This window comes from Hyla sarda, chromosome 4 (assembly GCF_029499605.1).
Source record: "Hyla sarda isolate aHylSar1 chromosome 4, aHylSar1.hap1, whole genome shotgun sequence".
NCBI classification, from domain to species: domain Eukaryota; kingdom Metazoa; phylum Chordata; class Amphibia; order Anura; family Hylidae; genus Hyla; species Hyla sarda.
Window position 1 is genome coordinate 274416750 of NC_079192.1, and position 25600 is coordinate 274442349.

General features: G+C 41.9%; 2 protein-coding genes across 7 annotated transcripts in view; one reads left to right on the plus strand and one right to left on the minus strand.

Annotated features, from left to right (window-relative positions):
• The window catches only part of KICS2 (KICSTOR subunit 2), a 68393-nt gene extending 56299 nt beyond the window's left edge, over positions 1-12094 (plus strand). Inside the window, exon 4 of the mRNA XM_056574286.1 lies at positions 11662-12094. The gene's annotated coding sequence lies outside the window, so the exon portion shown is untranslated. The remainder of the gene's footprint in view (positions 1-11661) is intronic.
• Positions 1-25600, minus strand: part of SRGAP1 (SLIT-ROBO Rho GTPase activating protein 1) — a 160039-nt gene that overhangs the window by 3480 nt on the left and 130959 nt on the right. For all 6 annotated transcript variants that reach the window (XM_056574285.1, XM_056574284.1, XM_056574281.1 and 3 more), the window contains 6 exons: positions 21044-21149; positions 18236-18460; positions 16311-16390; positions 1643-1823; positions 1424-1558; positions 897-1242 (listed from right to left, as the gene is read on the minus strand). In XM_056574285.1, the coding sequence (XP_056430260.1) occupies positions 897-1242; positions 1424-1558; positions 1643-1823; positions 16311-16390; positions 18236-18460; positions 21044-21149 (1073 nt within the window). The remainder of the gene's footprint in view (positions 1-896; positions 1243-1423; positions 1559-1642; positions 1824-16310; positions 16391-18235; positions 18461-21043; positions 21150-25600) is intronic.

The window sequence follows — 25600 nt, forward strand, 5'->3', positions numbered from 1 at the left end:
TTGTGTATTGTTCTATTCAAAAGTCAATTACCTGAATTTTTTTTGTGATTTTCCCAAGTATTACTATATGTGAAGAAGCAAGGTAACAATGATACATAAATTAATTATATTTAAGACACTTTTGTCCTACATGATCATAATTACTAAATGTTGTGTAAAGATGAACCTACACCTAAAGTTAAAAAGGAAATTTTTTTGGGGGGACAAAATAAAGACATTGGGGGAGATTTATCAAAACCTGTGTAGAGGAAGAGTGGTGCAGTTGCCCATAGCAACCAATCAGATCGCTTCTTTAATTTTTCACATGCCTCTTTAAAAATGAAAGACGCGATCTGATTGGTTGCTATGGGTAACTGCACCACTCTTGCTCTACACAGGTTTTGATAAATCTCCCCCATTATGTAATATAACATTTTCCACCATGTCCAGTGCAATTACTCCGGTTCTCTACGCCCCCTTTGTTTACATGGTTGCAGCGATGACGTTCACATTTATCCATGTCACCACTGCAGTCAATCACCAGACTCCGTGGTCTTGCACTGTATACTGCTAAGGTCAATGAGGGAGATTTATCAAAATCTGTCCAGAGGAAGCATTGCTGAGTTGCCCATAGCAACCAATCAGTTGCTATGGGCAACTCAGCAACTCTTCCTCTGGACAGGTTTTGATAAATCTACCCCAATAAGTATCTACAGCTTTGATGTGAGAATAAACACACATCACTGTTGCAGCTAAGTAGACAGAACATGGTGGGGAAGACTGGAGTGGCAGTGCTATAAGGGATGAGGATTAAATAAGTGAGTATACCTTTGTTACTTTAGCACAATCCCAATCAGTAGGGAAGCAGGACAACCCCTTTAAAGTTTTGCACAATGCTATTACCTCCCTTTACATACCTGAGCAATACTCTCTGCATCAAGATTCTTGTGGTCATTAAAATTAGTGTACTGTCCTGATGATGTAGATCTTCGTATTGGAGGACTGTCTATCTTTTTTAAAGAATCATGCCGGCTTATGTTGGTTAGGCTTCCGTGGCCTGGTTTACGTCTACGTTCAGGGCTATCAGTGTTAAGGTTGCGATTCTGTAAAAGGGCACGTGGGCTACAATGGCTTAATATATTCGAAGATCCAATTTCCATCGATGAGTTATTAAGAGACTGTGGTGGATGTACTGGGCAGTGACTATCATTAGTCCTGCCTGAACGGCGAGAAGGTGGTGGTGGATCAGTTCTCCTTCTGTGTCTGCATTATGAATAACAGAACAAATCTGTGTTAGAAATGCATTATTTTTTATTTAAAAAAATTATTTTACAATAAAATGATAACCACGAAAGCCAAAATTAACGCAGATGTTACAAGAATCCTTGTGTCCTAAATTTTTCTTCTATGGAAAAAGTCAGACATTAGATGGCACACTTCTTACCTGCCCGAATATAAATCTGGGTGTCGATCAGTTGGGGAGTTTATGTCTTTACATGATGACTTATCTTCAGTCACTGGACCACTACTGGTTTCACTGTCAGCTTTCTGACTTAGGGAATCTGAAAATGTGTCATCCCTAAAAATATTTAAAAAAAAATTAGGGGTGTAATATACATTTCTGCCCAGATGGTTTCCTAATCAATGTAAATAAAATTCTTACATGTCTTGTACAACAATGTACTGGTGGGGTACTAGTCCATCAATCCCATTGTGTCGCCCTTCCCACCAGTCTTCAGATGCCCGATGGTACAGAAGAAGGGATGCACCTTTCTTAAAGGACAGCTCTCGAGCAGATCGACCAATGTAATCAAATTTGGCTATGGCTTCAATTGGTTCACACTCTACAATGAGAAGTTTAAGAATATTCAGGATGTTGGCTCCAAAATTGACAAAAGTGAGAAACAAATAAAAGTCATTGGCTGGTTTTGTGAGGTAAAAAGCTCATTTAATTAGTTATTATCCGTTTGCTGTTCATAAACCACATTGTAAAATTACGGTAAAAAACAAAACAAAAAAAATTTAATTAATCTATGATTTGCTTTCAAATCTAAATCTAGTAATTCCTAACCGTTTACCATGGAGGAAAATCTGTAAAAAATGTACTCTGCTGGGAGACTCCTACAAGTAGCCAATCCCAACATGACCCTAAAATTGACATCTGCTGCTACTGAGGTTTTCCAAAGAACCACTAGTCAAATTCCACAAAACCCTGGCTGGGAAACACTCTCTTAGGGTACGTTCACACGAGCGGACCCACAGCGCATTTTAAGCTGCAGACCCGCCGCTGAAGGACCGCTGCATGGTGGCTTTACATGTTCCTGCTCGGAGTGGCAATACGCCGCTGCAAACAGACACACTGCAATGTGCGAGTTGCCGCACAGCGCAGTGTACTTGCACACATCGCGGCTGCTCCCCCTGCTCCATGAGCTAGGCCAAGAGCTGCTGCGAAGGGCGAGTATACATGTGCGTATTGCTGCTCCCAGCATGCACATGTAAAGCCACCATGCAGGGGTCCTTCAGCGGCTGATCTGCAGCGTAAAATACGCTGTTAGTCCGCTCGTGTGAACGTACCCTAAGGCAGGATTCATTGGTGTCTTTAACAGCATTTTTTTTGCCCAACCACCAGATGTAGGTCTATGGGAAATTGTTTGAGTTTTATTTTAGTTTTTTTAACCTGAAAAATCACACAAAAAAAAGGTTTATCATTATTTGGAGAATGCATTTCGGCCTTGTAATGCTGGGGGAGTATTGGGTATTAGTATTTTTTGTGGTGCACTTAGAAGGTACTGGGCAGATTGCCTGATCAAATAGAATGTGTGGTGTACACAAAAGGCTGTATGCCACCATGGCGGACTACCTGTAACTGTACCACTGAAACCCTACAGAAGCCTTATCAATGCACAAGTCTAATACTTGGCAGCCACCATTCTCATGAATAGTAGGCTGTGAGGGGATATCCACCAGTATTTAGCCCCTGTGCACCCTGCAGGAAATTAGTTTTCAACTTGTACCAGTAAGTAATAAATCAAGATACAGATTTAACAAACAAATGCCACCATAAACATGAAAAAAAAAAAAAACGCAACCACCACAAAACAAAAAGGAAAAAAAAACACAAAAAAAATTATTTCAATGCTTTATAAAAAAAATTAAATGGTAAAAAAATGCTGTGGAATTAAGTCCTAGGGTAGGGTCACATGTGGCAGACTCACTGTGGAGTTTCCATACATCAAATCTGCAAAGTTTACAGTAGCAATAAAGAAGACAAGATTTCCAAAACCTCAAAACAGAGCAGAAAATAATCTGCAGTGGAAATCTACAAATAAATCTGCAAAGCTTGTGAATTTTGCTGTGGATATGCAGAAACTGCGGGTGTAAAATAAAAACAAAAAAAGAAAATCCCTTAACATATTTGTCCCCCAAAACGCAACAAATCTGCACCAAAAACTGCACAATTTGGTGTGGTGCAGATATGCATTTCCACAGCAAATGATTAGGTAAAAGACACTGATTAAGCATCTGTCTACATAGTCCTCTCCATTACATTCTGGGCTTTGTAGTACTCTCAATGTACAGTCATGACTGTAAATGTTGGCACCCCTAAAACTTTTCAAGAAAATTAAGTATTTCTCACAGAAAAGGATTGCAGTAACACATGTTTTGCTATACACATGTTTATTTCCTTTGTGTGTATTGGAACTAAACCAAAAAAGGGAGGAAAAAAAGCAAATTGGACATAATGTCACATCAAACTCCAAAAATGGGCTGGACAAAATTATTGGCACCTTTAACTTAATATTTGGTTGCACACCCTTTGTAAAAAAATAACTGAAATCAGTCGCTTCCTATAACCATCGATAAGCTTCTTACACCTCTCAGCAGGAATGTTGGACCACTCTTCCTTTGCAAACTGCTCCAGGTCTCTCTTATTGGAAGGGCGCCTTTTCCCCAACAGCAATTTTAAGATCTCTCCACAGGTGTTCAATGGGATTTAGATCCGGACTCATTGCTGCCACTTCAGAACTCTCCAGCGCTTTGTTGCCATCCATTTCTGTGGGCTTTTTGACACGTTTGGGGTCATTGTCCTGCTGGAAGACCCAAGATCTCGGAAGAAAACCCAGCTTTCTGGCACTGGGCTGTACAGCACGACCCAAAATCCATTGGTAATCCTCAGATTTCACGAGGCCTTGCACACATTCAAGGCACCCAGTGCCAGAGGCAGCAAAACAACCCCAAAACATCATTGAACCTCCACCATATTTCACTGTAGGTAATGTGTTCTTTTCTTTGTAGGCCTCATTTAGTTTTCTGTAAACAGTAGAATGATGTGCTTTACCAAAAAACTATCTTGGTCTCATCTGTCCACAAGACGTTTTCCCTGAAGGATTTTAGCTTAACCAAGTTCATTTTGGCAAAATGTAGTCTTGCTTTTTTATGTCTCTGTGTCAGCAGTGGGGTCCTCCTGGGTCTCCTGCCATAGTGTTTCATTTCATTTAAATATCAATGGATATTTCACGCTGACACTCCCTGAGCCTGCAGGACAGCTTGAATATCTTTGTAACTTGTTTGGGGCTGCTTAGCCACCATCCGGACTATCCTGTGTTGAAACCTTTCATTAATTTTTCTCTTCCATCCACGCCCAAGGAGATTTGCTACAGTGCCATGTGCTGCAAACTTCTTGATAATGTTGTGCACTATGGACAAAGGCAAATCTAGATCTCTGGAGATGGACTTGATATTTTTACACAATTTTGGCTCTCAAGTCCTCAGACAGTTCTCCTCTCCTTTTTCTGCTGCCCATGCTTCGTGTGGCACACACACACACACACACATACAGACACACACACAATGCAAAGACTACATGAACTTCTCTCCTTTTAATCTGCTTTCAGGTGTGATTTTTATATTGCCCACACCTGTTACTTGCCCCAGATGACTTTAAAGGAGCATCACATGCTTGAAACAATCTTATTTTTCCACAATTGTGAAAGGGTGCCAATAATTTTGTCCAGACCATTTTTGGAGTTTGATGTGACATTATGTCTAATTTGCTTTTTTCCTCCCTTTTTTTGGTTTAATTCCAATACACACAAAGGGAATAAACATGTGCATAGCAAATCATGTGTTTCTCACAAAAAAGGATTGCAGTAACATAATTTTCTTGAAAAAATGTCAGGGGTGCCAACATTTACAGCTTTGACTGTATCAGCACATTCAGTTTGCAGGTGTATAGTGGGGAATGGGAGTGAACAGAAACATACAAATTTGGAGTCAGTGGGGGAGATTTTTCGAATTCTGTGCAGAGGGAAAGTTGACCAGTTGCCCACAGCAACAAATCACAGCTCAGATTTCCCTTTACCAGAGTTCAAGCAAGAAAGCTGAGCTGTGATTGGCTGCTGTGGGCAAAATCTTTCCTCACACAGATTTTGATAAATCAGGGCCTGAGTCTTTTAACCTGATTACTTTAGTTTATAGAAGCCTTGGAGTTCATTGGAGTCCCTTTAAGGTGTAAGAAAAATAAAGACTTAACAGCTATAGACATTTTCCCCTAAAAGGGGAATTTAGGGAAACTCCTCTTATCCCTAACCACAGGATAGGTAATAAGTGTCTGATCTTCTGTGTGGGGCCCAGAATCTCACCTGTTCTTAAAACACTCTGTCTCAGCGGGTCATTGGCTTTTCTTAATCACATTCCTAAGCACCAGAAAAATCTTATATCTATAGTACTCTTAAAAGGTAAATTAATGCATTTAAGGCTAAGTTAACAACACCGCTGTTCTGTCCCCTTCAGGGTCCGTTTTTGTGCCAAACTGACCCTTTGCACAACAGATCCTATTGACTTGTATGAGACCATCAGGTGTCCGTTATTTGAGGAGTTGAGCGGAGAAAAATACCTGACCTGCAGTATTATTCTTCTTCACTCAACTCCCGTCTTTTTGCAACGAAGCTCCATTTAGTGGAGCTCACCAGTGATGTGGCACTAAGCATTCAAGACTATAACAACCCTCTCCCCCCTTTTTTTTTTTACCTTTAAAGATTTTCAACACAAAATGCAAAAAGGTGATTTATTGAGAACTTAAAATCACTATAAACTAGCTTTTATTAAAGGACATCTGTAGTGCAATATAACTTATCCCCTATCCGAAGGATAGGGGATAAGTTATAGATCGCGGGGGGTCCGAGCGCTGGGGCCTCCCCGAGATCTCCTGGATGGGGCCGCGCAGTATTCTGGAAAGGGGGCGTTCCGTCCCCGCATGATGCAGCGGCTGACACTCCCCTCCATGTACCCCATAGAGATACATTGAGGGGGCGTGTCTGCCACGGCTTTCTGTTGGGGCCAAAACTTCACTTCCTGCAGACTGCCGCGGCCCTGTCCAGGAGATCCCTGGGGGGGCTCAGCGCTCGGACCCCCTGCGATCTATAACTTATCCCCTATCCTTTGGATAGGGGATAAGTTATTTTGCGCTGGAATACTCCTTTAAGGCAACTAAAGGCTGGAGCTCATTTTTGCTACAATGTACCATTTAGAATGTAAACTCTTTCATGTTGCACTTTCCTTTCTCTGTGTGGGCTGTAAGGTCAATAAATGAAAAAGATAACAAACAAGGCTGCTTTGTTTACAGACTAAACAGTGCTGTGTTCCCAAACAGCAAGCATATTCTAAGGCTATGCCAGACCAAAGACATCATTAGAATAAGATCAGTGTCCCAGAATACATTTGTGCAGATGACTTCACATCAAATGCCCAGTCTAATTTAACTCCAAAATTGATTGTAGGTAAAGGATGTAAATAGAAGTGTGACTATATATGAATAAACATGACATCATACACTTAGTACCAACATCATTTTATGACAAGACAGGAGGCCTCGCATTATAGTGCATTTCTTTCTTTAATGCAAAACATATAGCAGCAATATTAAACGTTTTTTCAACAAGTAACAAGAAAAACTTTAAAGGTATACAGGTGTTACAATTACAGGCAAGTACAACCAAACATGCTGAACATAGTAGTGACCAATGAGCATACAGCCCAGGTTATATAAGGTCTTGTCTGACAGAAATGACCCTCTTTCTTTGCTGCTATACCTACAGATAAGTATCCATTATATATTCCTACTTATTGCAGAGTTCCTAAATACTGTATTTCTATACATTACTATACTTGTTACCACCACTTTACACTAGGGATCGACCGATTGGTTTGGCCGATATTATCGGCCGATATTCACGATTTTGGACATTATCCGTATCAGCAATTACCTTGCCGATATGCCGATAATGCCCCCCCCAGAGACCACCACTGCCGCTGCCCCATTGCCTCCCCCAACCCCTGTTTTATAATGACCTGTTCCCGGGGCCCGCGCTACTTCTGGCTCCTGCGGCGTGCTGCGCAGCGCAATGACTAGTGACGTCCTCAACGCGACGCCACCGTCAGTGCGCACAGTGACAGCTCGGGATGCCGCCGGAGCCAGAAGTAGCCCGGATCCTGGGAACAGGTAATTATAAAACCGGGGATGGGGGAGGCAATGGGGTAGCGGTGGTGGTTGGACTAGGGAGGACCCCAGGCAGGGGGAGAGAAGCGGGCGGCGGCGGTCTCTGGCCCCGCAAGAGCCGCTGCAGTTCATTGATTTAAAGCACCCGCTTAAAATCATTGATCTGCGGGGCCGGGGGGAATAGCCCATAACTTATACATAAGTTATAAGGTATAAGTTATCGGCTATCAGCCTGAAAGGTCGCAGATTATCGGTATCGGCCCTAAAAAATCAATATCGGCCGATCCCTACTTTATACACATATTGAGATATCTTTCATTCTGGGTCTCTATATCTACTCTACATCTCTCTCTATTTCTCTATACTTCCCTTACTAACTCTCTATACTTATACAGGACATTGCATGTGGATTCCGATTATATTCCTTCCTGTTTTATTATTCCAATCGTTATTCATTACCTGCGCAGCCCCTTTAGAACGCCAGCGACATTCTCCCCTATACGCGCGGCTCTCTCTTCATGCGCGTGTACTCTCGCAAGAACAGCGTAGTCTTACAAGATTTGGACTGAAGCGGTCATCACTTCCCGTTCCCGCCCTCTTCTGCCAGACACTTTCCTCCTCACAGCCGAGTAGAACCTGTTCCCTGTCACAGCCATTTACCATTCCTGTCAGCGCTGCTACCACTGTATTTTTCTATTTTACTGTCCTTTTCAGGACAGCATATAGTATTCTCATTCTACCTACATATAATATAAATTAATATTCAGTATATTATTATTTTTAATATTAATATTTCCATTTTGAGGTCCAGTTACTTATAGTTTTACTGACCAATATTATAATATTGTGATAGTAAGCTACTTAACTCTATATACATTTATATATTGTATAGTCACACACTAAATTGAATACTTATTGAGACCTCTGAACAAAATATGGATACATCCAATTCTGAGTCCATGTCTAATGACCAAATTCAATTACAGTGGTCCCTCAACATACGATGGTAATCCGTTCCAAACGGACCATCGTTTGTTGAAACCATTGCATGTTGAGGGATCCGTGCAATGTAAAGTATAGGACAGTGGTCTACAACCTGCGGACCTCCAGATGTTGCAAAACTACAACACCCAGCATGCTCGGACAGCCGTTGGCTGTCCGGGCATGCTGGGTGTTGTAGTTTTGCAACATCTGGAGGTCCGCAGGTTGTAGACCACTGTTAGAGGAAGCTGTACTCACCTGTCCCCGCCGCTCCGGACAGTCACCGCTCATCACCGCTGCCCTGGATGTCGCCATTCATCGCTGTCGCCGAGTCCCCGAGGTGTCCCAGACGCTACGGTAAGGCCTCTTCTTCCCCGGCATCCGCGCTCTCCGTTCGCCGCCATCACATCGCTACGCACGCCGCTCCTATTGGATGATGGGACGGCGTGCGCAGTGAAGTGATGATGACGATGGAGAGCGCCGACGATTGAGAGGATTCCGAAGAGGACCTGCCGGAGCCCCGAGGACAGGTAAGTGATCGTCTGCAAAGGGCACGGGGCACCGTAAACGGCTATCCGGCGGCAGCTGAAGCAGTCAGCGCTGCCGGATAACCGTTTATGCGATGGCCCCGACATACAAAAGCATCGTATGTTGATGCTGCCTTCAATATGCGATGGCCTCTGAGAGGCCATCGCATGTTGAAATTATCGTATGTCGGGGCCATCGTAGGTCGAGGGGTCACTGTACTTGTGGACCATTCTGTTTCAAGGTCCGTACATTCTGCAGTCAGTAACGCTATGGCTGCTATGCAGGAATCCATAGCTAAGTCTGTTGCTATGGCAATTTCACAGACATCCGCACATAAAGCACATCAAGCTATACAAGCTAAGAAGTGCAGTTCCAAAAAGAGGCATTCATCTCACGACAACCTCATTTCTAGTAAGCATAGAAAAATTGTATCAAGTGATGGAGGTTTGCAAATAAATGTCGGCTTGTCTTCCACCAGCAGCCATGACTATGATGCTGAACAACCGCATCCAGGACCCTCTACCCGGGAGGAAATATATGATACACGGGTTAATGATGCCTCAGATACCATAAATTCCACTGATTATTATGAGGATAATAATAATACTATTGAGAATGATGACGATAATGATATTGAGGATGATTACTCCGACATGTCGGATGATAATGACCCCTCATATTTACCTGAACTTTCTGAGGGTGATGATACTTATTTTGATAGTTCTAATATCTTTTCAGAGCCTGCCATCCTTGATGGACAAGGACTTCCTTTCTTTGATCCTTCCCAGATCAAACATCCCAGATCTGGGGAATGGACTCCCAATCCAGAGGTAGAAAGATTTATATCTCACTGGATTAGGAAAAGTTTAGATAAACCCAGAAGTAAACTCTGGGCTGAATGCCTAAGACCTACCTTGTCTCTTAACGCAGCACAAACACCTGAATTGGATCCAATTTTAATCAAATATATTCAAAAGTCGGGAAAAAATCCCAAAAAAGGCATTGATCGTAATTTTAAAATTTGCCAGTACAGATTCTTGGACTTATTGGGTCCCCTGACAAAAATGATGGATATGGCGGAGAGCGCCTTTAACATCGGCACTCCTGTAGACATTAACACCCTTAGGGGTTGGGAAAAAAGGGCTATATGCCTTTTTGGAAATGTTAATGAGGCATTCTGTATTGAGAGGAGACTCTCAATTTTGTTAAAACTGGACCCTCAATTAACACACTTAGCCTCTACCCAACCTTCTTCTTCCACGGAAGGTTTTCTCTTTGGAGAACAGTCCATTAGATATCGAAATACATGGGCCTGTTTTCCTCATTAGATAAGGCCCAGTCATCTCTCAAAAAAGTATTTCCCACTAAAATTTTTGGAAGGGTCGGGAGAAGCAGGGGCAGTTTTCTCGGCCGATATCCCCAATTTAGAGCACAATTTCGAGGCCACTCTTATCAAACAGACAGATCTTCCTTCCATGTCCCACCTCCCCAACCTTAACCACAAACCTTCTTCCCTTATCGGGACGCCCATGGAGAACGAGAGGACAACGGGGATACACACGTTCCAGGTCCCAAGGTAAGATTTCCTCTCATAATTTATTCCCATCTTCCAGTGGGCAGAAGACTCCTTCCTTTTTCCCAATCCTAGTTTGGGATTTCTTCCGATCAATGGATACTCAATACTGTCAGGGGTTACCAGATAGAGTTTGCTTCCAATCCTATACAGACAGAGATACCTCATCCCATTCATTTTTCAAAAGAAGACCAATTTCTAATACAGTCGGAAATAAAAGACCTTTACTCCAAAACCAAGCCATTATGCCGGTCCTAGTAAACTCCCCAGGTTTTGTCAGCAATCTCTTTCTGGTAAAAAAGAAAGATACCGGTTATCGTCCGGTAATAAATGAATGAAGCCTGTAGTAGCTCTACTACGATCCCAAGGTATTCATCTCATAATATTTTTGACGACATCTTCATCATTGCCAATTCTATCAATCAAGCTTATCTCCATATGGAATGGACTCTATCTCTGGATATTTCCCGTAGACAATTTTCTCCTATAGGTGTTTCTTTTTCTATATATAGAGGAACAAAAACTAATATCCATCAAGTATTTTATCAGTCTTTCCCTCATAATGACAAATTCTGTGTTGTCCGTTGTTTACTTAATTATGAAGCGAAAACAGAGTCTATCCGTCATCCCTCTCATTCTCAACTTCTCATTTCGTATTATAAGCCACACTTACCTGTCTCTTTAGCAACACTTGCCAGATGGATTAGATCAGTCATGTCCATGGCTAATATTGATATATCAAAATTTGGAGCACATTCTACCAGAAGTGCATTTTCCACTAAACTCATTCAATCTGGAGGATCAGATTTACTCAAAGCGGCCAATTGGTCATCTGAATCCACTTTCAAATCTTTCTATTTCAGACCTGAACACCATGTTTCCATGTCTCTTCCATAATTTAATATTATTGTATCTAATTATCATATTACATATGTATAAAATTAAGCTTTGAACATGCACTATAATGCGAGGCCTCCTATCTTGTCATAAAATTGGAGATTTTCCTATCCTAGGTGACGGAAAATATAGAGTTTATGAAAGACAGGAGGCGAGCATTAACCCTCCCTTAACCGATCCCTCTAACTATTTTATTCTATTTCAGCCTATTGACCATCCGGACATTTGGAGTTACTTATTCTACATTTATTCGTTTTGGATCATCATCTCGTTCCTTTGTAAAGTTTTTCTTCTGCTTCACAGATGAATGAACTTCTCCACCTTCTAGATGTCATTCCGCAGGAGGATTCGACCTTCAAGTTATTCCACTTCCTTTTATGGACTTTATTACGCTTAGATTCTTTTTCATAGATAATTTTCTTATTAGACTACTCATCAAAGAAAGCAAGTTATTTCTGTCAGACAAGACCTTATATAACCTGGGCTGTATGCTCATTGGTCACTACTATGTTCAGCATGTTTGGTTGTACTTACCTGTAATTGTAACACCTGTATACCTTAAAGTTTTTCTTGTTACTTGTTGAATTTTTTTTTAATATTGCTGCTATATGTTTTGCAGTAAAGAAAGAAATGTACTATAATGCTCGCCTCCTGTCTTTCATAAAATCTATATTTTCCGTCACCTAGGATAGGAAAATCTCCAATTATCATGAAAACTAAGAACAATAGATATAAGTTGTTTTTTTTGCAATAAAATTGCAATAATGATAAATCTAAATGCAGTAAAATTCTTCTATTACACCATTTGGCAGCCTAAAAATATAATTCAGCAATACAGAGATCCTTTAAAGAGTACGTACCATCAAACCATATTTTTTAAACTAACTCAGATTATGTTCCCTAACTACTCCTAACACCCCTCGTGCCCTTAAAAAAAAAAATTCTGAGTTTTAAAAAGCTCTGCATCCTACCATTCTCCTTGCTCACACTGTGTGAGCTCCCTGCAGGAGTAAGTGGGCGTTCCCCAGCAGAAGCAATGTCACTAAAGCCTCAAGAGCTGGGAGGAGACCAAACCATCTGTAAATAACAAAGTGTCTTATATTACATAAGGAACAATACAGTCATGGTCTTAAATGTTGGCACCCCTGAAACTTTTCAAGAAAATGAAGTATTTCTCACAGAAAAGGATTGCAGTGACACATGTTTTGCTATACACATGTTTATTCCCTTTGTGTGTATTGGAACTAAACCAAAAAAGGAGGAAAAAAAGCAAATTGGACATACTGTCACACCAAACTCCACAAACGGGCTGGAAAAAAATTATTGGCACCCTTTCAAAATTGTGGAAAAATAAGATTGTTTCAAGCACGTGATGCTCCTTTAAACTCACCTGGGGCAAGTAACAGGTGTGGGCAATATAAAAATCACACCTGAAAGCCGATAAAAAGGAGAAAAGTTCACTTAGTCTTTGCATTGTGTGTCTGTGTGTGCCACACTAAGCATAGACAACAGGAAGAGGAGAAGAGAACTGTCTGAGGACTTGAGAACCAAAATTGTGGAAAAATATCAAGTCCATCTCCAGAGTTCTAGATTTGCCTTTGTCCACAGTGCGCAACATTATCAATAAGTTTGCAACCGATTGCACTGTATCTAATCTCCCTGGGAGTGGATGGAAGAGAAAAATTGATGAAAGGTGTCAATGCAGGATAGATCCACCGGGTGGTGGATAAGCAGCCCCAAACAAGTTCCAAAGATATTCAAGCTGTCCTGCCGGCTCAGGGAGCATCAGTGTCAGCGCAAACTATCGGTCAACATTTAAATAAAATGAAACGCTATGGCAGGAGACCCAGGAGGACCCCACAGCTGACACAGACATAAAAGAGCAATGAACTTGAGTAAGCCAAAATCCTTCTGGGAAAACGTCTTGTGGACAGATGAGACCAAGACAGAGATTTTTGGTAAAGCACATCATTCTACTGTTTACCGAAAATGGAATGAGGCCTATAAAGAAAAGAACACAGTACCTACAGTGAAATATGGTGGAGGTTCACTGATGGGGTTGTTTTGCTGATGGCACTGGGTGCCTTGATTGTGTGCAAGCCATCATGAAATCTGAGGATTACCAAATGATTTTGGGTCACACTGTACAGCCCAGTGTCAGAAAGCTGGGGTTGCATCCGAGATCTTGGGTCTTCCATCAGGACAATGACCCCAAACATACATCAAAAAGCACCCAGAAATGGATGGCAACAAAGCGCTGGAGAGTTCTGACGTGGCCAGCAATGAGTCCAGATCTAAATCCCATTGAACACATGTGGAGAGATCTTAAAATTGCTGTTGGTAAAAAGCGCCTTCCAATAAGAGACCTGGAGCAGTTTTCAAAGGAAGTGTGGTCCAACATTCCGGCTGAGTGGTGTAAGAAGCTTATTGATGGTTATAGCAAGTGACTGATTTCAGTTATTTTTTTCTAAAAGGTGTGCAACCAAATATTAAGTTAAGGGTGCCAATAATTTTGCCCAACCAATTATTGGAGTTTGGTGTGACATTATGTCCAAATTTTTTTTTTCCCTCCCTTTTTTGGTTTAGTTCCAATACACACAAAGCCAATAAACGTGTATAGCAAAACTTGTAATCCTTTTCTGTGAGAAATACTTCATTTTCAGGGGTGCCAACATTTACGGCCATGACTGTATATTAAAAGTTTAGTTTTGGTGACAGGTACTCTTTAAAGGTACAATGACCTCAGGCAACAATATTCAATTTACAATTTTTTTTTGGACCACTGTAACTTAAAATGAAACTTACAACAACAACAACAACAACAACATCCGCTACAGACAGTCTGGATGTGCGGCATGTGTGATGCTTGTCATTTCTTGGTAAAACCCCTGTATTGTTGAAGTGCATTATTTGGCTGTCTGCTAGCGCCATTACAGTATAATTCAGTACTACAAGTTTTTTACTGCTCTTTATATGCGTTCAAATGAACGCAGTGTTATTTGTCTGGCACACTGTATAGGAAGCTCATATCATCTACATAAAAAGCGCTTTGTAGTTTCCAGTAGATCTTTTTAACTTTTACATGGATTTACTTTATCAAATTTAGTTTTTCTGCTTATTTATATTTATTCTTAATTTTATCAGATTTTTTGGTTGACATTTTAGCAGCTTCAGAACCAATATTAGTTTTCCATTCAGCTTTAGGGTGCGTTCACACTGCGGAATCTCCGCTCGCCTGGCGGCCGCCGCCGCTGCTTCATCGGCGCTAGGGCCGCGGGGCACTGAGCCGTCACCATTGACGGCTATGCAGTGCTCGCGGAATCCGCGCAAAGAATTAACATGTTCTTTCTTTGCGCGGAAGAGTTTCAGCGGTGGAATTGTCTGCCGCTGAAATTCCGCAGCGTGAACGGGTCTCGGGTAATTCCGCTCGCATAATTCCGCCCGTGGAATTCCGTAGTGTGAACGACAATATTTTTTATTATCCTGGAATCGATTCCTATTAGAATGGGGCATAAATAGCAATAATTTACATGGTATGTATTTCCGGCTTTATCAATGTTAAAGATCACTATTAGGACTACAAGAACATAAACAACGTCCCTAACACTAAGCCTTTACTACAGACTTACTACTTGTATTATTGAAAATATAGTTTTGGTTTTCACTTATTTATAACAGAAGTTGTTCACTGACCAAAAATAGTGTTCTATTAATCCATCAACAGGACTAAACATTAACTGCAATGACAAGGATAATCCATTTAAAGCTAATGTATCTCCCTAAGGGCAATATAACTGGGTATCAGGTGAACCAAGTATGGTATATTCATTTTGCACAGAACACTGTTAAGGACACATGTCAATATGCAAGCTTTAGATTAAACCTGTTAAGCCATTCTGATTGCAAAATGTAATAAATCTTGGCAAATACCATCTTATAGTGAGATCTACGGTGTTACCAATCAATAATGCTATTTTGTGACATGCTTGTATGGCAGAAAGAAACAAATCAATAACAAACAAACACATAATTTGCTGACTTGGGCATCCCTAGGACACAATGCACCTAAACTCCAGGGCAGTTTTATGCTCCTAAGATCTTCATTTTAGACGAGATATATTGAAGGGTGACATATAATCTTATAAATGGAATGCTCTCGCCCACCAGGGCATCTATCGCATATGCAACATGTTATTTTGCATTCTGCAGCAACTTTACATTAGGTTTCTGATCCATTGCTCATTTCAATATAATCTAGGCCACATCTTTTATGTTGGAGTGTGCTACAGATATTGCAGAGATCTCCAATATAATAGTAAACCAGAAATCTGAGCAATAGCCAAAATAGTGTAAAAATACTGGCACATCTCTCTTCTATGACATTTTTTCTTTGATAAAAGCGACACCTGATAGCATGACAAAAACAAGCAAAGTATAGAATGTGCTCAGTGAAAAAGGACTTAACAGTCCATGGGTGCCAGTCCTCAGAGCCTGACCAGGGCTGTGATCCACAAAAAAACAATGCAATGATGGAAGATGGCACTCCAAGCGAGATATCCAAGAAAATGCGATTTATTCACCCATCAAATACAGAGAGGTGACGCTTCGACCTAATAAAAAAGTCTTATTGTCAGGTCGAAACATAGCACCTCTGCATCTGATGGGTGAATATACCACATTTTCTTTGATATCTACCGTCTTCTATCGTTGCATTGTTTACTTCTAATAGAATGACAGATATTTCTGAATTGTAGCTATTGCCTAAGCCAATTAATTTCTAGGATTTGGAAGCAAATTATTATTAAAGGCAGAAGATAGATCCAAAATGAGAAAACTATAGTCAAAAAATTATACCGTCTTCACTTGTGTGAGTCTCATTGCCACCATCGTGATCAACTTCTTCTAATGTGCCATGTTCACTGTAAGGGCTGTCACTGATAGTACCGGTAAGAAGAAAAAAATAAAAAATTAAAAAACACATTAGTCTTACTGCAAGTCATTGTTTACATCAAGTGAATAATAAAATCTTTTAATCAAGCCATCTTTAGGTCATCTTCTGCCTGTGTTATATAAAGCAAAGTGAGGGTATGCCACGTATTTAGCAAATGTCCTCATTTGTCTATTTCCTACAAGCCTATTTATCTAAGGTGATATAATGGATATTGCGGGTTTTAGTTCTCAATAGTTTATAAATAATTATTTCAATAGCAATAGGCTCTGAAGAACTGCAAGAAAAAAAACATAAGACCTCTCCTAACTCCAATACTTCACAGAAAAGGAATTTGCTTCTAAGTACAGTGATCCCTCAACTTACAATGGCCTCAACATACAATAGTTTCAACATACAATGGTCTTTTCTGGACCATTGTAACTTGAAACCAGACTTAACTTACAATGCTATGGAATCTGCAAAATATGTCAAGGGCTGGAAGAACCGACCAATCAGAATGGATATTTCACTGGTAAAACCCCTGTATTCCTAAAGTGCATGCACTGAATTCCTGTCTGGTAACTCTTCCCTACAGTACAGGGAAGTATTACATGTTCTGTACTCTTTACCTGCATTACTGAAGTGCATGCACTGACTAGTGTCTGGTAGCTCCTCCTACAGCACAGGGAGGTATTACATGTTCTGTAGTCTTTACCTATATTACTGAAGTGCATGCACTGACTAGTGTCTGGTAGCGCCCCCTACAGTACAGGGAGGTATTACATGTTCTGTACTCTTTACCTATATTACTGAAGTGCATGCACTGACTAGTGTCTGGTAGCACCCCCTACATTACAGGGAGGTATTACATGTTCTGTACTTTTTACCTGTATTACTGAAGTGCATGCACTGACTAGTGTCTGGTAGCACCCCCTACAGTACAGGGAGGTATTACATGTTCTGTACTCTTTACCTGTATTACTGAAGTGCATGCACTGACTAGTGTCTGGTAGCACCCCCTACAGTACAGGGAGGTACTACATGTTCTGTACTCTTTACCTGTGCCAGGGTTAGCTGCTCCTTTGGACACCAGGTGAGGGCGGCTCCATTTCCCTTTTTTTAGGACATTGCGTGTTCTGTACAGCACCCTGAAGAAGCTTCTGTCCTCTACATACACCAGTGTTTTCCCAAAGAGGTTGCCTCCAGCTGTAGCAAAACTACAACTCCCAGCATGCCCGGACAGCCTTTGGCTGTCCGGGCATGCTGGAAGTTGTAGTTTTGCAACAGCTGGAGGCAACCTCTTTGGTAAACACTGAAATAGACAGTGATTTACAGCTCTCAGATCTTTATTATTCTTATGTGTAAGGATTTTGCAGTTTTAGTTATCTACTTATTTATCTTTTATCCTAATTTTTTTCCTATTTTTGGATGACATTTTGGTGGCTTCAGAACCAATTACCAGGTTTCCATAGAGTTATGGTCTCAATATACGATGGTTTCAACATACAATGGTCATCCCAGAACCAATTAATATTGTAACTTGAGGGACCACTGTATAGCTATTCCACAGGTTAAAATTCATTCTTAAAAAACATTTGAAATAATGAATCAATCATCAGGTCGTAAAACATTAAACAGAAATTGGACACGGCTGTATTTCTGAAGAGATATGGGAAGGCAGTAATCACTTTTTACAATGCAGGCAGCGGCCTTAGAACAGAGCAGCTCTAAAGCTACAAGGGGAATATCGAAACATAACTCTTTCTAGCTACGAGTAATTCTCATATATTCTTTACCATTCACGTAACAATACATTTCAGCACTTGTTATGTTATCCCTATTGACCTACCAATAGTCATCTCCAGCCATACATTTCTCATAAACTGGCCCTTCAAGCTCTTTGGCATCTGGAAAAATATTCTCATGATGGATGATTATGGTTTTAACAATTTCATTCACATGAGCTTGACAGGACACTTGGTCTTGAATGTCTGGAACAGGCATCAACGTGGGGCCAAAGCAGATTGCCAGGTTATATGGATCCATCATATTTTCATCACTATACTGAGAAAGGCTGTATGGAACAAAGAGGGAAGGTTAAAGTGACAGAAAACAATAAGTCTGATGACCAATGTTATTGGTAATGGTGGTCTCTAGAGATGAGCGAACTTACAGTAAATTTGATTCGTCATGAAGTTCTCGGCTCGGCAGTTGATGACTTATCCTGCGTAAATTTGTTCAGCCTTCAGGTGCTCCGGTGGGCTAGAAAAGGTGGATACAGTCCTAGGAGACTCTCTCCTAGGACTGTATCCACCTTTTCCAGCCCATCGGAGCACCTGAAAGCTGAACTAATTTATGCAGGAAAAGTCATCAACTGCCGAGCCGAGAAGTTCGTGACGAATCGAATTTACTGTAAGTTCTCTCATCTCTAGTGGTCTCACTCGGTATAATATCAGATCATTCAGTTCCAGCCGTACTTTTACTTATTTCATATGTTCTTATAATCATTAACTATGCGTCAGTCTGAATAAGAGTATGGATTTATAGGATATACTATTTCTGTGGCGACTGAAGTCTCTCTGGTAGCTTCGCTGTACTTTACTATCGATTTCAACAATGTATAAAGATGTATAAGGGATCCTGTTACATTGGAAATGCAGTCCAATCTGCAGGCAGCAGGTTATAGAGCAGGAGGAGCTGGGCAGATTTATATATATATAGGTTTGTGGGAAATGTTCCAGGAAAACTCAGTTATTCATGTACATCTCTGCTTATGGTGGGCTAAATAGTCAGGTGGGCGGTACTACACAGAGATTGACAGCTCAGTTATACACAGCTGTCAATCACTGAATAGCGGCAATTGGATGTATGACTTCAGAAGAACCTGGCTCACGGCGCTGATCGACCAGACCGGTGGATTGACTAAAACAGGTTTATTGACCAAAATGCAACGCGTTTCGCTGCGCATGCGCAGCGAAACGCGTTGCATTTTGGTCAATAAACCTGTTTTAGTCAATCCACCGGTCTGGTCGATCAGCGCCGTGAGCCGGGTTCTTCTGAAGTCATACATCCAATTGCCGCATATGCTCCGGAGGGCAGCAGACGACCTACTCTATATACCGTATTTATCGGGGTATACCACGCACCGGCCTATAACACGCACCCTCATTTTACCAAGGATATTTGGGTAAAAAAAGTTTTTTTACCCAAATATCCATGATAAAATGAGGGTGCGTGTGTGCGTGTGTATACGCCGATACACCCCCGGGAAAGGCAGGGGGAGAGAGGCCGTCGCTGCCCGCTTCTCTCCCCCTGCCTTTCCTGGGGTCTAGAGCGCTGCTGTCGGCCCTTCTCACCCCCTGGTTATCGGCGCCGCTGCCCGTTCTGTCCCCCTGACTATCGGTGCCGGCGCCCCATTGCCGGCGCCGATAGCCAGGGGGAGAGAAGCGGCGCCGACAGACAGGGGGAGAGAAGGGGCAGCGGCACCCATTGCCGGCGCCGCTGCCCCGTTGCCTCCCCCCATCCCCGGTGGCATAATTACCTGAGTCCGGTCCGCGCTGCTCCAGGCCTCCGTCGTGCGTCCCCAGCGTCGTTGCTATGCACGGCGCGGCGCTCTGACGTCATGCGCCGCGCCGTTCAGCGCATAGCAATGACGCCGGGGACGCACGACGGAGGCCTGGAGCAGCGCGGACCGGACTCAGGTAATTATGCCACCGGGGATGGGGGGAGGCAACGGGGCAGCGGCGCTGGCAATGGGTGCCGCTGCCCCTTCTCTCCCCCTGGCTGTCGGCGCCGCTTCTCTCTCCCTGGCTATCGGCGCCGGCACCGATTGTCAGGGGGAAAGAACGGGCAGCGGCGCCGATAACCAGGGGGTGAAAAGGGCCGACAGCAGCGCTCTGGACCCCAGGAAAGGCAGGGGGAGAGAAGCGGGCAGCGACGGCCTCTCTCCCCCTGCCTTTCCTGGGGGTGTATCGGCGTATAACACGCACACAGACTTTAGGCTAAAAATTTTAGCCTAAAAAGTGCGTGTTATACGCCGATAAATACGGTACCTTTTCCGTTGTTGTGTATGTGCTTACACAACCACCCAGGGTGAGCAGCTAATTTATATACTAAACTCACGCTTTGGGTCCAAACAATATTATTCTATGGAGCTCTTACTTCCTTTTCCTAATCGCTGAATAGGACCGCCCACATTACTACTTAGCCCAGAATTAGCAAATATTTCCATGAATAAATAAGATATCCTAAAAAACCTATAAAACCATATATTAAAGGAAAATGGTCATCCTTTTTACCCACACTAAACCCAATATACTGGGTTATAGTGTGGGTAAAAAGGAGACCGATGAGGGGTCAGTGCACAATTCACGGAAGATGAAAGCTGATCTTTGGAGGGACAGATCTCCGGAGTGCAGGTACGTATATGAGTCAGTGACCGCTTATCGGTCTCCTTTTCACCTACACCATAACACAGTGTATTGGGTTTAGAATGGATGAACAGGATGACCGTTTTCCTTTAATCTGCTCTGCTGCCTGTAAACTAAACTGCAGTTTCAATTTGACAGATTCCCTTTAGCGAGCAAACAATCATGACATCTATTTTTCTAACACCTTTAAATAAGTACAACAGATCTAGATTTAAAAGGATACTTACTGGTTGAGGAATGCAAAGAGGTATCGCATGACTATAAGAACAGTCCTGGGTAATGTCAGCAGGATTTTCCTGATGTGCATGGCCCTCTCATAGAGATTCTCCACTCCTGTCAGAAAAAGACATGATCAAAATAATAAGAAGCTTGTAATGTTACACTGCATCTCAAGGGGAATGTCTCATCAGAGTATGGCCTATATTGTATATATCTAGTTAAATATTTTTTCATATCCCACAATTCTGTCTGCATTAAAAAATCCTGAACTCCGTTTCCACCCTCCTACTACTCCCATCATGGAGCACACTCTGCTCGATGTTGGGAGCAGTCGTACCTGCAGTTAAGGAAAGATCACAGCGGATGTCACTCCTGACACCCCTTATGATCCTCTTATATAATGTATAGATGCGGTTGGCCGCTCTTCTATGGTTCCCTGCACTGACGTATATATACACCTTTTCATATTTCCCACAGAGAGTTGAGATTGTCTGGAACCATCTGGCCAATCACAGCTCTCTGCGGATAATATGAATAGGTGTATATATACGTCAGTGCAGGGGACCATAGAAGAGCGGCCAACCGCATCTATACATTATATAGGAGGATCACAGGGGGTGTCAGGAGTGACATCCGCTGTGATCTTTCCTTAACTGCAGGTACGACTGCTCCCAACATCGAGCAGAGTGTGCTCCCTGATGGGAGTAGTAGTACCTGCAGTTAAGGAAAGATCACAACAAGTGTCACTCCCAACACCCGATGCGTTCGTCCTATCGATTGCAGAGATGTGGAGCGGCTTTCTCCTGCGCTCCGGATCTCTGCACTAAACTCCGGTAAGTGATATGCCGCTCCGCATCTCTGTTATATTATGGACGATCGCATCAGGTGTCAGGATTGACACCTGGGGCGATATGTCTATTAGTATAGGTACTATTACTCCCATCATGGAACAGTCTGTTCCATACTGGTAGTAGTTCTACTTAAAAAATGTAAAAAAAAAATTTGAGAGAAAAAAGGGAAAAAACACACACTTTATAAAAAAATTTTTAAAACGTTCATTATAAAAAATAAAAATTTCTTTACATTTTTTTCCCCATCCCTACTGCATCTTTTTTTTTTTAGTAACCAACACATTTTATAAAAAACGCCAAATAGGGCCAAAAATGCAATTTCAACTCAAATGCAAAAACGCCAGAAAAAAACGTCAAGCACAGGAAATTGCACTGGCGTTTTTTTCAGTGATAAAAACGCTGAAAAAAAAAAAAAAAAAAGGTGGAATCCTAGCCTAATAAGAAGACTGCTGAAAAGTGATCTCTAGAAACCAGGATCCAGCACTGACAATTCGTGATTACAGCTCCCCTCCTCCACTGCTTGCATAGGTCACAGAGCATGCCTAGAAAATGCTCCCATAGAAGTTAGTGGGTCAGACCCCACACTATAGGTTCCTATGATCCATGTGGCTACTGAAAAGCATCTCTCTAAATGCTGTTAGCAGCTGCTGTACTGAAAATAAAGTAAAAAAAATATATACAATGAGAAAATAAAAACTCAAGTAGAAAAGAATATGCACAACCTGTTTTTAATTAACAGGAAACAATATGGGTGATACATTCCCTTTATTTTAACAATATGTTATTATCTCATGCCCATTGCAGGGTTATATATAGCGCCATTAGTCCAACCTAATGACATGATCTAAATAACAGCTAATAATAAGTAATACTAGTTAATATTAAAGGCTTACTCCACATAAAATCTAAAAGCTCTGATCCAACTGCACACTTGATTTCTGGATCTGCATACTTTTATAACTTTTTGGGCTCTAACTGTGGTTACAGGGGTAGTGTGGCAAAAAGCAACAACTCCCCTATCCACAGGGTAGGAAATAAGTGTCTAAATGTGGGGTGATCACCTCCCTGAAGCCCTGGTTCTCTGACAGCAGTGCCGGAGTGCAGCACTCGGATCTCTTTGGCGTGCCCAGAGAGAATGCTTCTGTAAAACCAAAACCATTAGTATATTCAAAAAGGATGGAAAATATAAAAGGAAGGACTTCTACTGCTGCTTCCCGCTTGATCCACTTCTAGCTTTGGCTCTTAAACTGCAGTGGCAGTTTTCCAAAAAAACTGCCAAGTGGAAACATTGTAAAATGTGGGCGTCTGACAACTGTAAGCTTCATACAAATACAGTCATTTGTGGCTCTAAGCCAGCTCAACAGAAGCCATCTGCAACTGGTTGTGCTTCCCCTCTAGTGGAAGAAGCTACTGGTAGGATAAAAAAATGCACCACTGATTAATCTGTAACATCTACACATGTAAATACAGGGGGTGAAGACCTCTATATTATGCCTAAAACCTTCATTTCAACATTTAGAAGCACTCCCGTGGGAGAGAAAAGGAAAGGATGTGGTCACTGATCACAAGAATGCCTACATATAAGACTCTAAACTAGCTCTACAATCAGAAGTATGAAGAAGCATGGCAAATATGAAATTCTCTACCTTATCTGCATTGTGCTTACTTTGTCTAGCTACAGTTTTAGGGTGTTTGGTGCTAGAGAAGATTAGCACAGTTTTAGGGTGTTTGGTGCTAGAGAAGATTAGCATTGCTCCTGCCCAGGGAGGATGCAAACAGACTAAGCAGCAAAAACGTTAAAAATAAGTAACACATGTATGTAAAAGTAGTCTTCAACTAGTGTTTCTGCAATAAAGATTGTAAAAAAAAGGCTTGCGAGCGATCAGTCCGCTATAAAATAACCAGACATTACCTTGCAACATTGGATTGTTTTCAGGGAATCTGTTTTAGCCATCTGGGTGCTCTAATATAGTACTATAACGTGGATGGCAAGATTTCAAGTACAGCCCAAGCTAAATATTAGAAATAAAATGCAGCTTTATGTAAACAGAAATATAAGAACTTTTCAGTGAAGTATCATTTCTGAAACATAAAAAAGCAAGGAAGGGCCACTTCTGGAAGAACTATAAGAAAGCCTCCTGTAAAACGGACTGCGCTGAGGGAAGAATGCTTTTCAGTTTGTTAAGCAGATATTGAAGTTGTGCTAGCAGCAGCAGAACAGCGAATATGTGGTCTAGGATTTCACTCTACTGCAGACACATGGGAAGAAATGATTAAGTGTCTCTGTTGTATATTATTCTATAGCTAGACACCACATCACCAGCTGAACACTATTTCTTCATGTGCTACTCTTGGGAATAAAGGCTTGTGACACTGCGTACGGATAGTGTGTCATTTCCTCAAGTGAGAAATTCTACACCAAGGAATGTAAAAAAGCCGGCTATTAGCTAGGTTATGGTATCATGTTTGCACAGATACATTTATATAGTCTAGTAAGATGAATGTTAAATATTTCCCTTAAAGATGTAAATAGAGACAAGAAAGGGGAGAGCGCTCTAAGGGCATATATCACCTGGACTGGAGTGCGGTCGAACCCCGGTACCTATCCTCGTATCTCCTGCGGGGTGCACACATACAAGTATCGGAAAGATTCAATAAAGAAAAACGTAGGTGCACTCACCGCTCAGCGGAGACTACTGCATGTTGGGGTCCGGTACACAGGGAGCTGGATCTTAGCGAAGGGAGTGTGGCGCTCGGAGGCTACGCCGGCAGTTTCGCACATAGGTGCATGCTTCTTCCGGACCAGTTTCGCACATAAGTGCATGCTTCTTACGTGCGAAACTGCCGGCGTAGCCTCCGAGCGCCACACTCCCTGCGCCTTCGCTGAGATCCAACTCCCCGTGTACCAGACCCCAACATGCAGTAGTCTCCGCTGAGCGGTGAGTGCACCTACGTTTTTCTTTATTGAATATTTCCCTTAAAGATATTGAATACTGATCATTCATATTAATTCCATCTTGCTTCTGCACCCCCAGGGCACACTACCATCAAGGACATCACGACAGTGCACACTATATGCTACATTGAGTGCTAGCCTTCCATGCTATATGCAGCACAGTTGGACACTTAGCAAAGATCATGCATTCTCTAGTAGCACCCTGAATAGGAATTTAGGTGTGTAAGGGGGAATTGGGGTTAATATTTTTAACTTGCCTGCTTTTATTTTTGACTGCGCATATCAATAATAAAAGCTAAAGAGACATTCCACCAAGTCCAAGCAAGGTACAAGCATTTGTTTGGCAAGAACCTTGCAAAGACTTTAACCCCTTAAGCTTTTTTGGACAGATGATCGGATCCCCAAGGCTGCACAGCGGGCGATCCGATCATCTATTTCAACATGCGCATTGCTGTGATCTGTATTGATCACAGCATGTGAGGGGTTAATGGAGGATATTCGTGCGACTACTGATGGCGCCCATTACCGGCGGGTCCCCAGCTGCTGATAGCAGCCGGTAACCTGCAGTGTATGACGCGAGCACTGCTCCGATGCTCGCGGTCATACACAGGACGTAAATGTACGTCCTGGTGCACTAAGTATCACTGCACCAGGACATACATTTACGTCCATGGTTGTTAAGGGGTTAAAGTAGGGCCATTGTCATGAGATAAATAAAACATAGCTATAAAAATATGAATGGAGACAACATCAGTCCC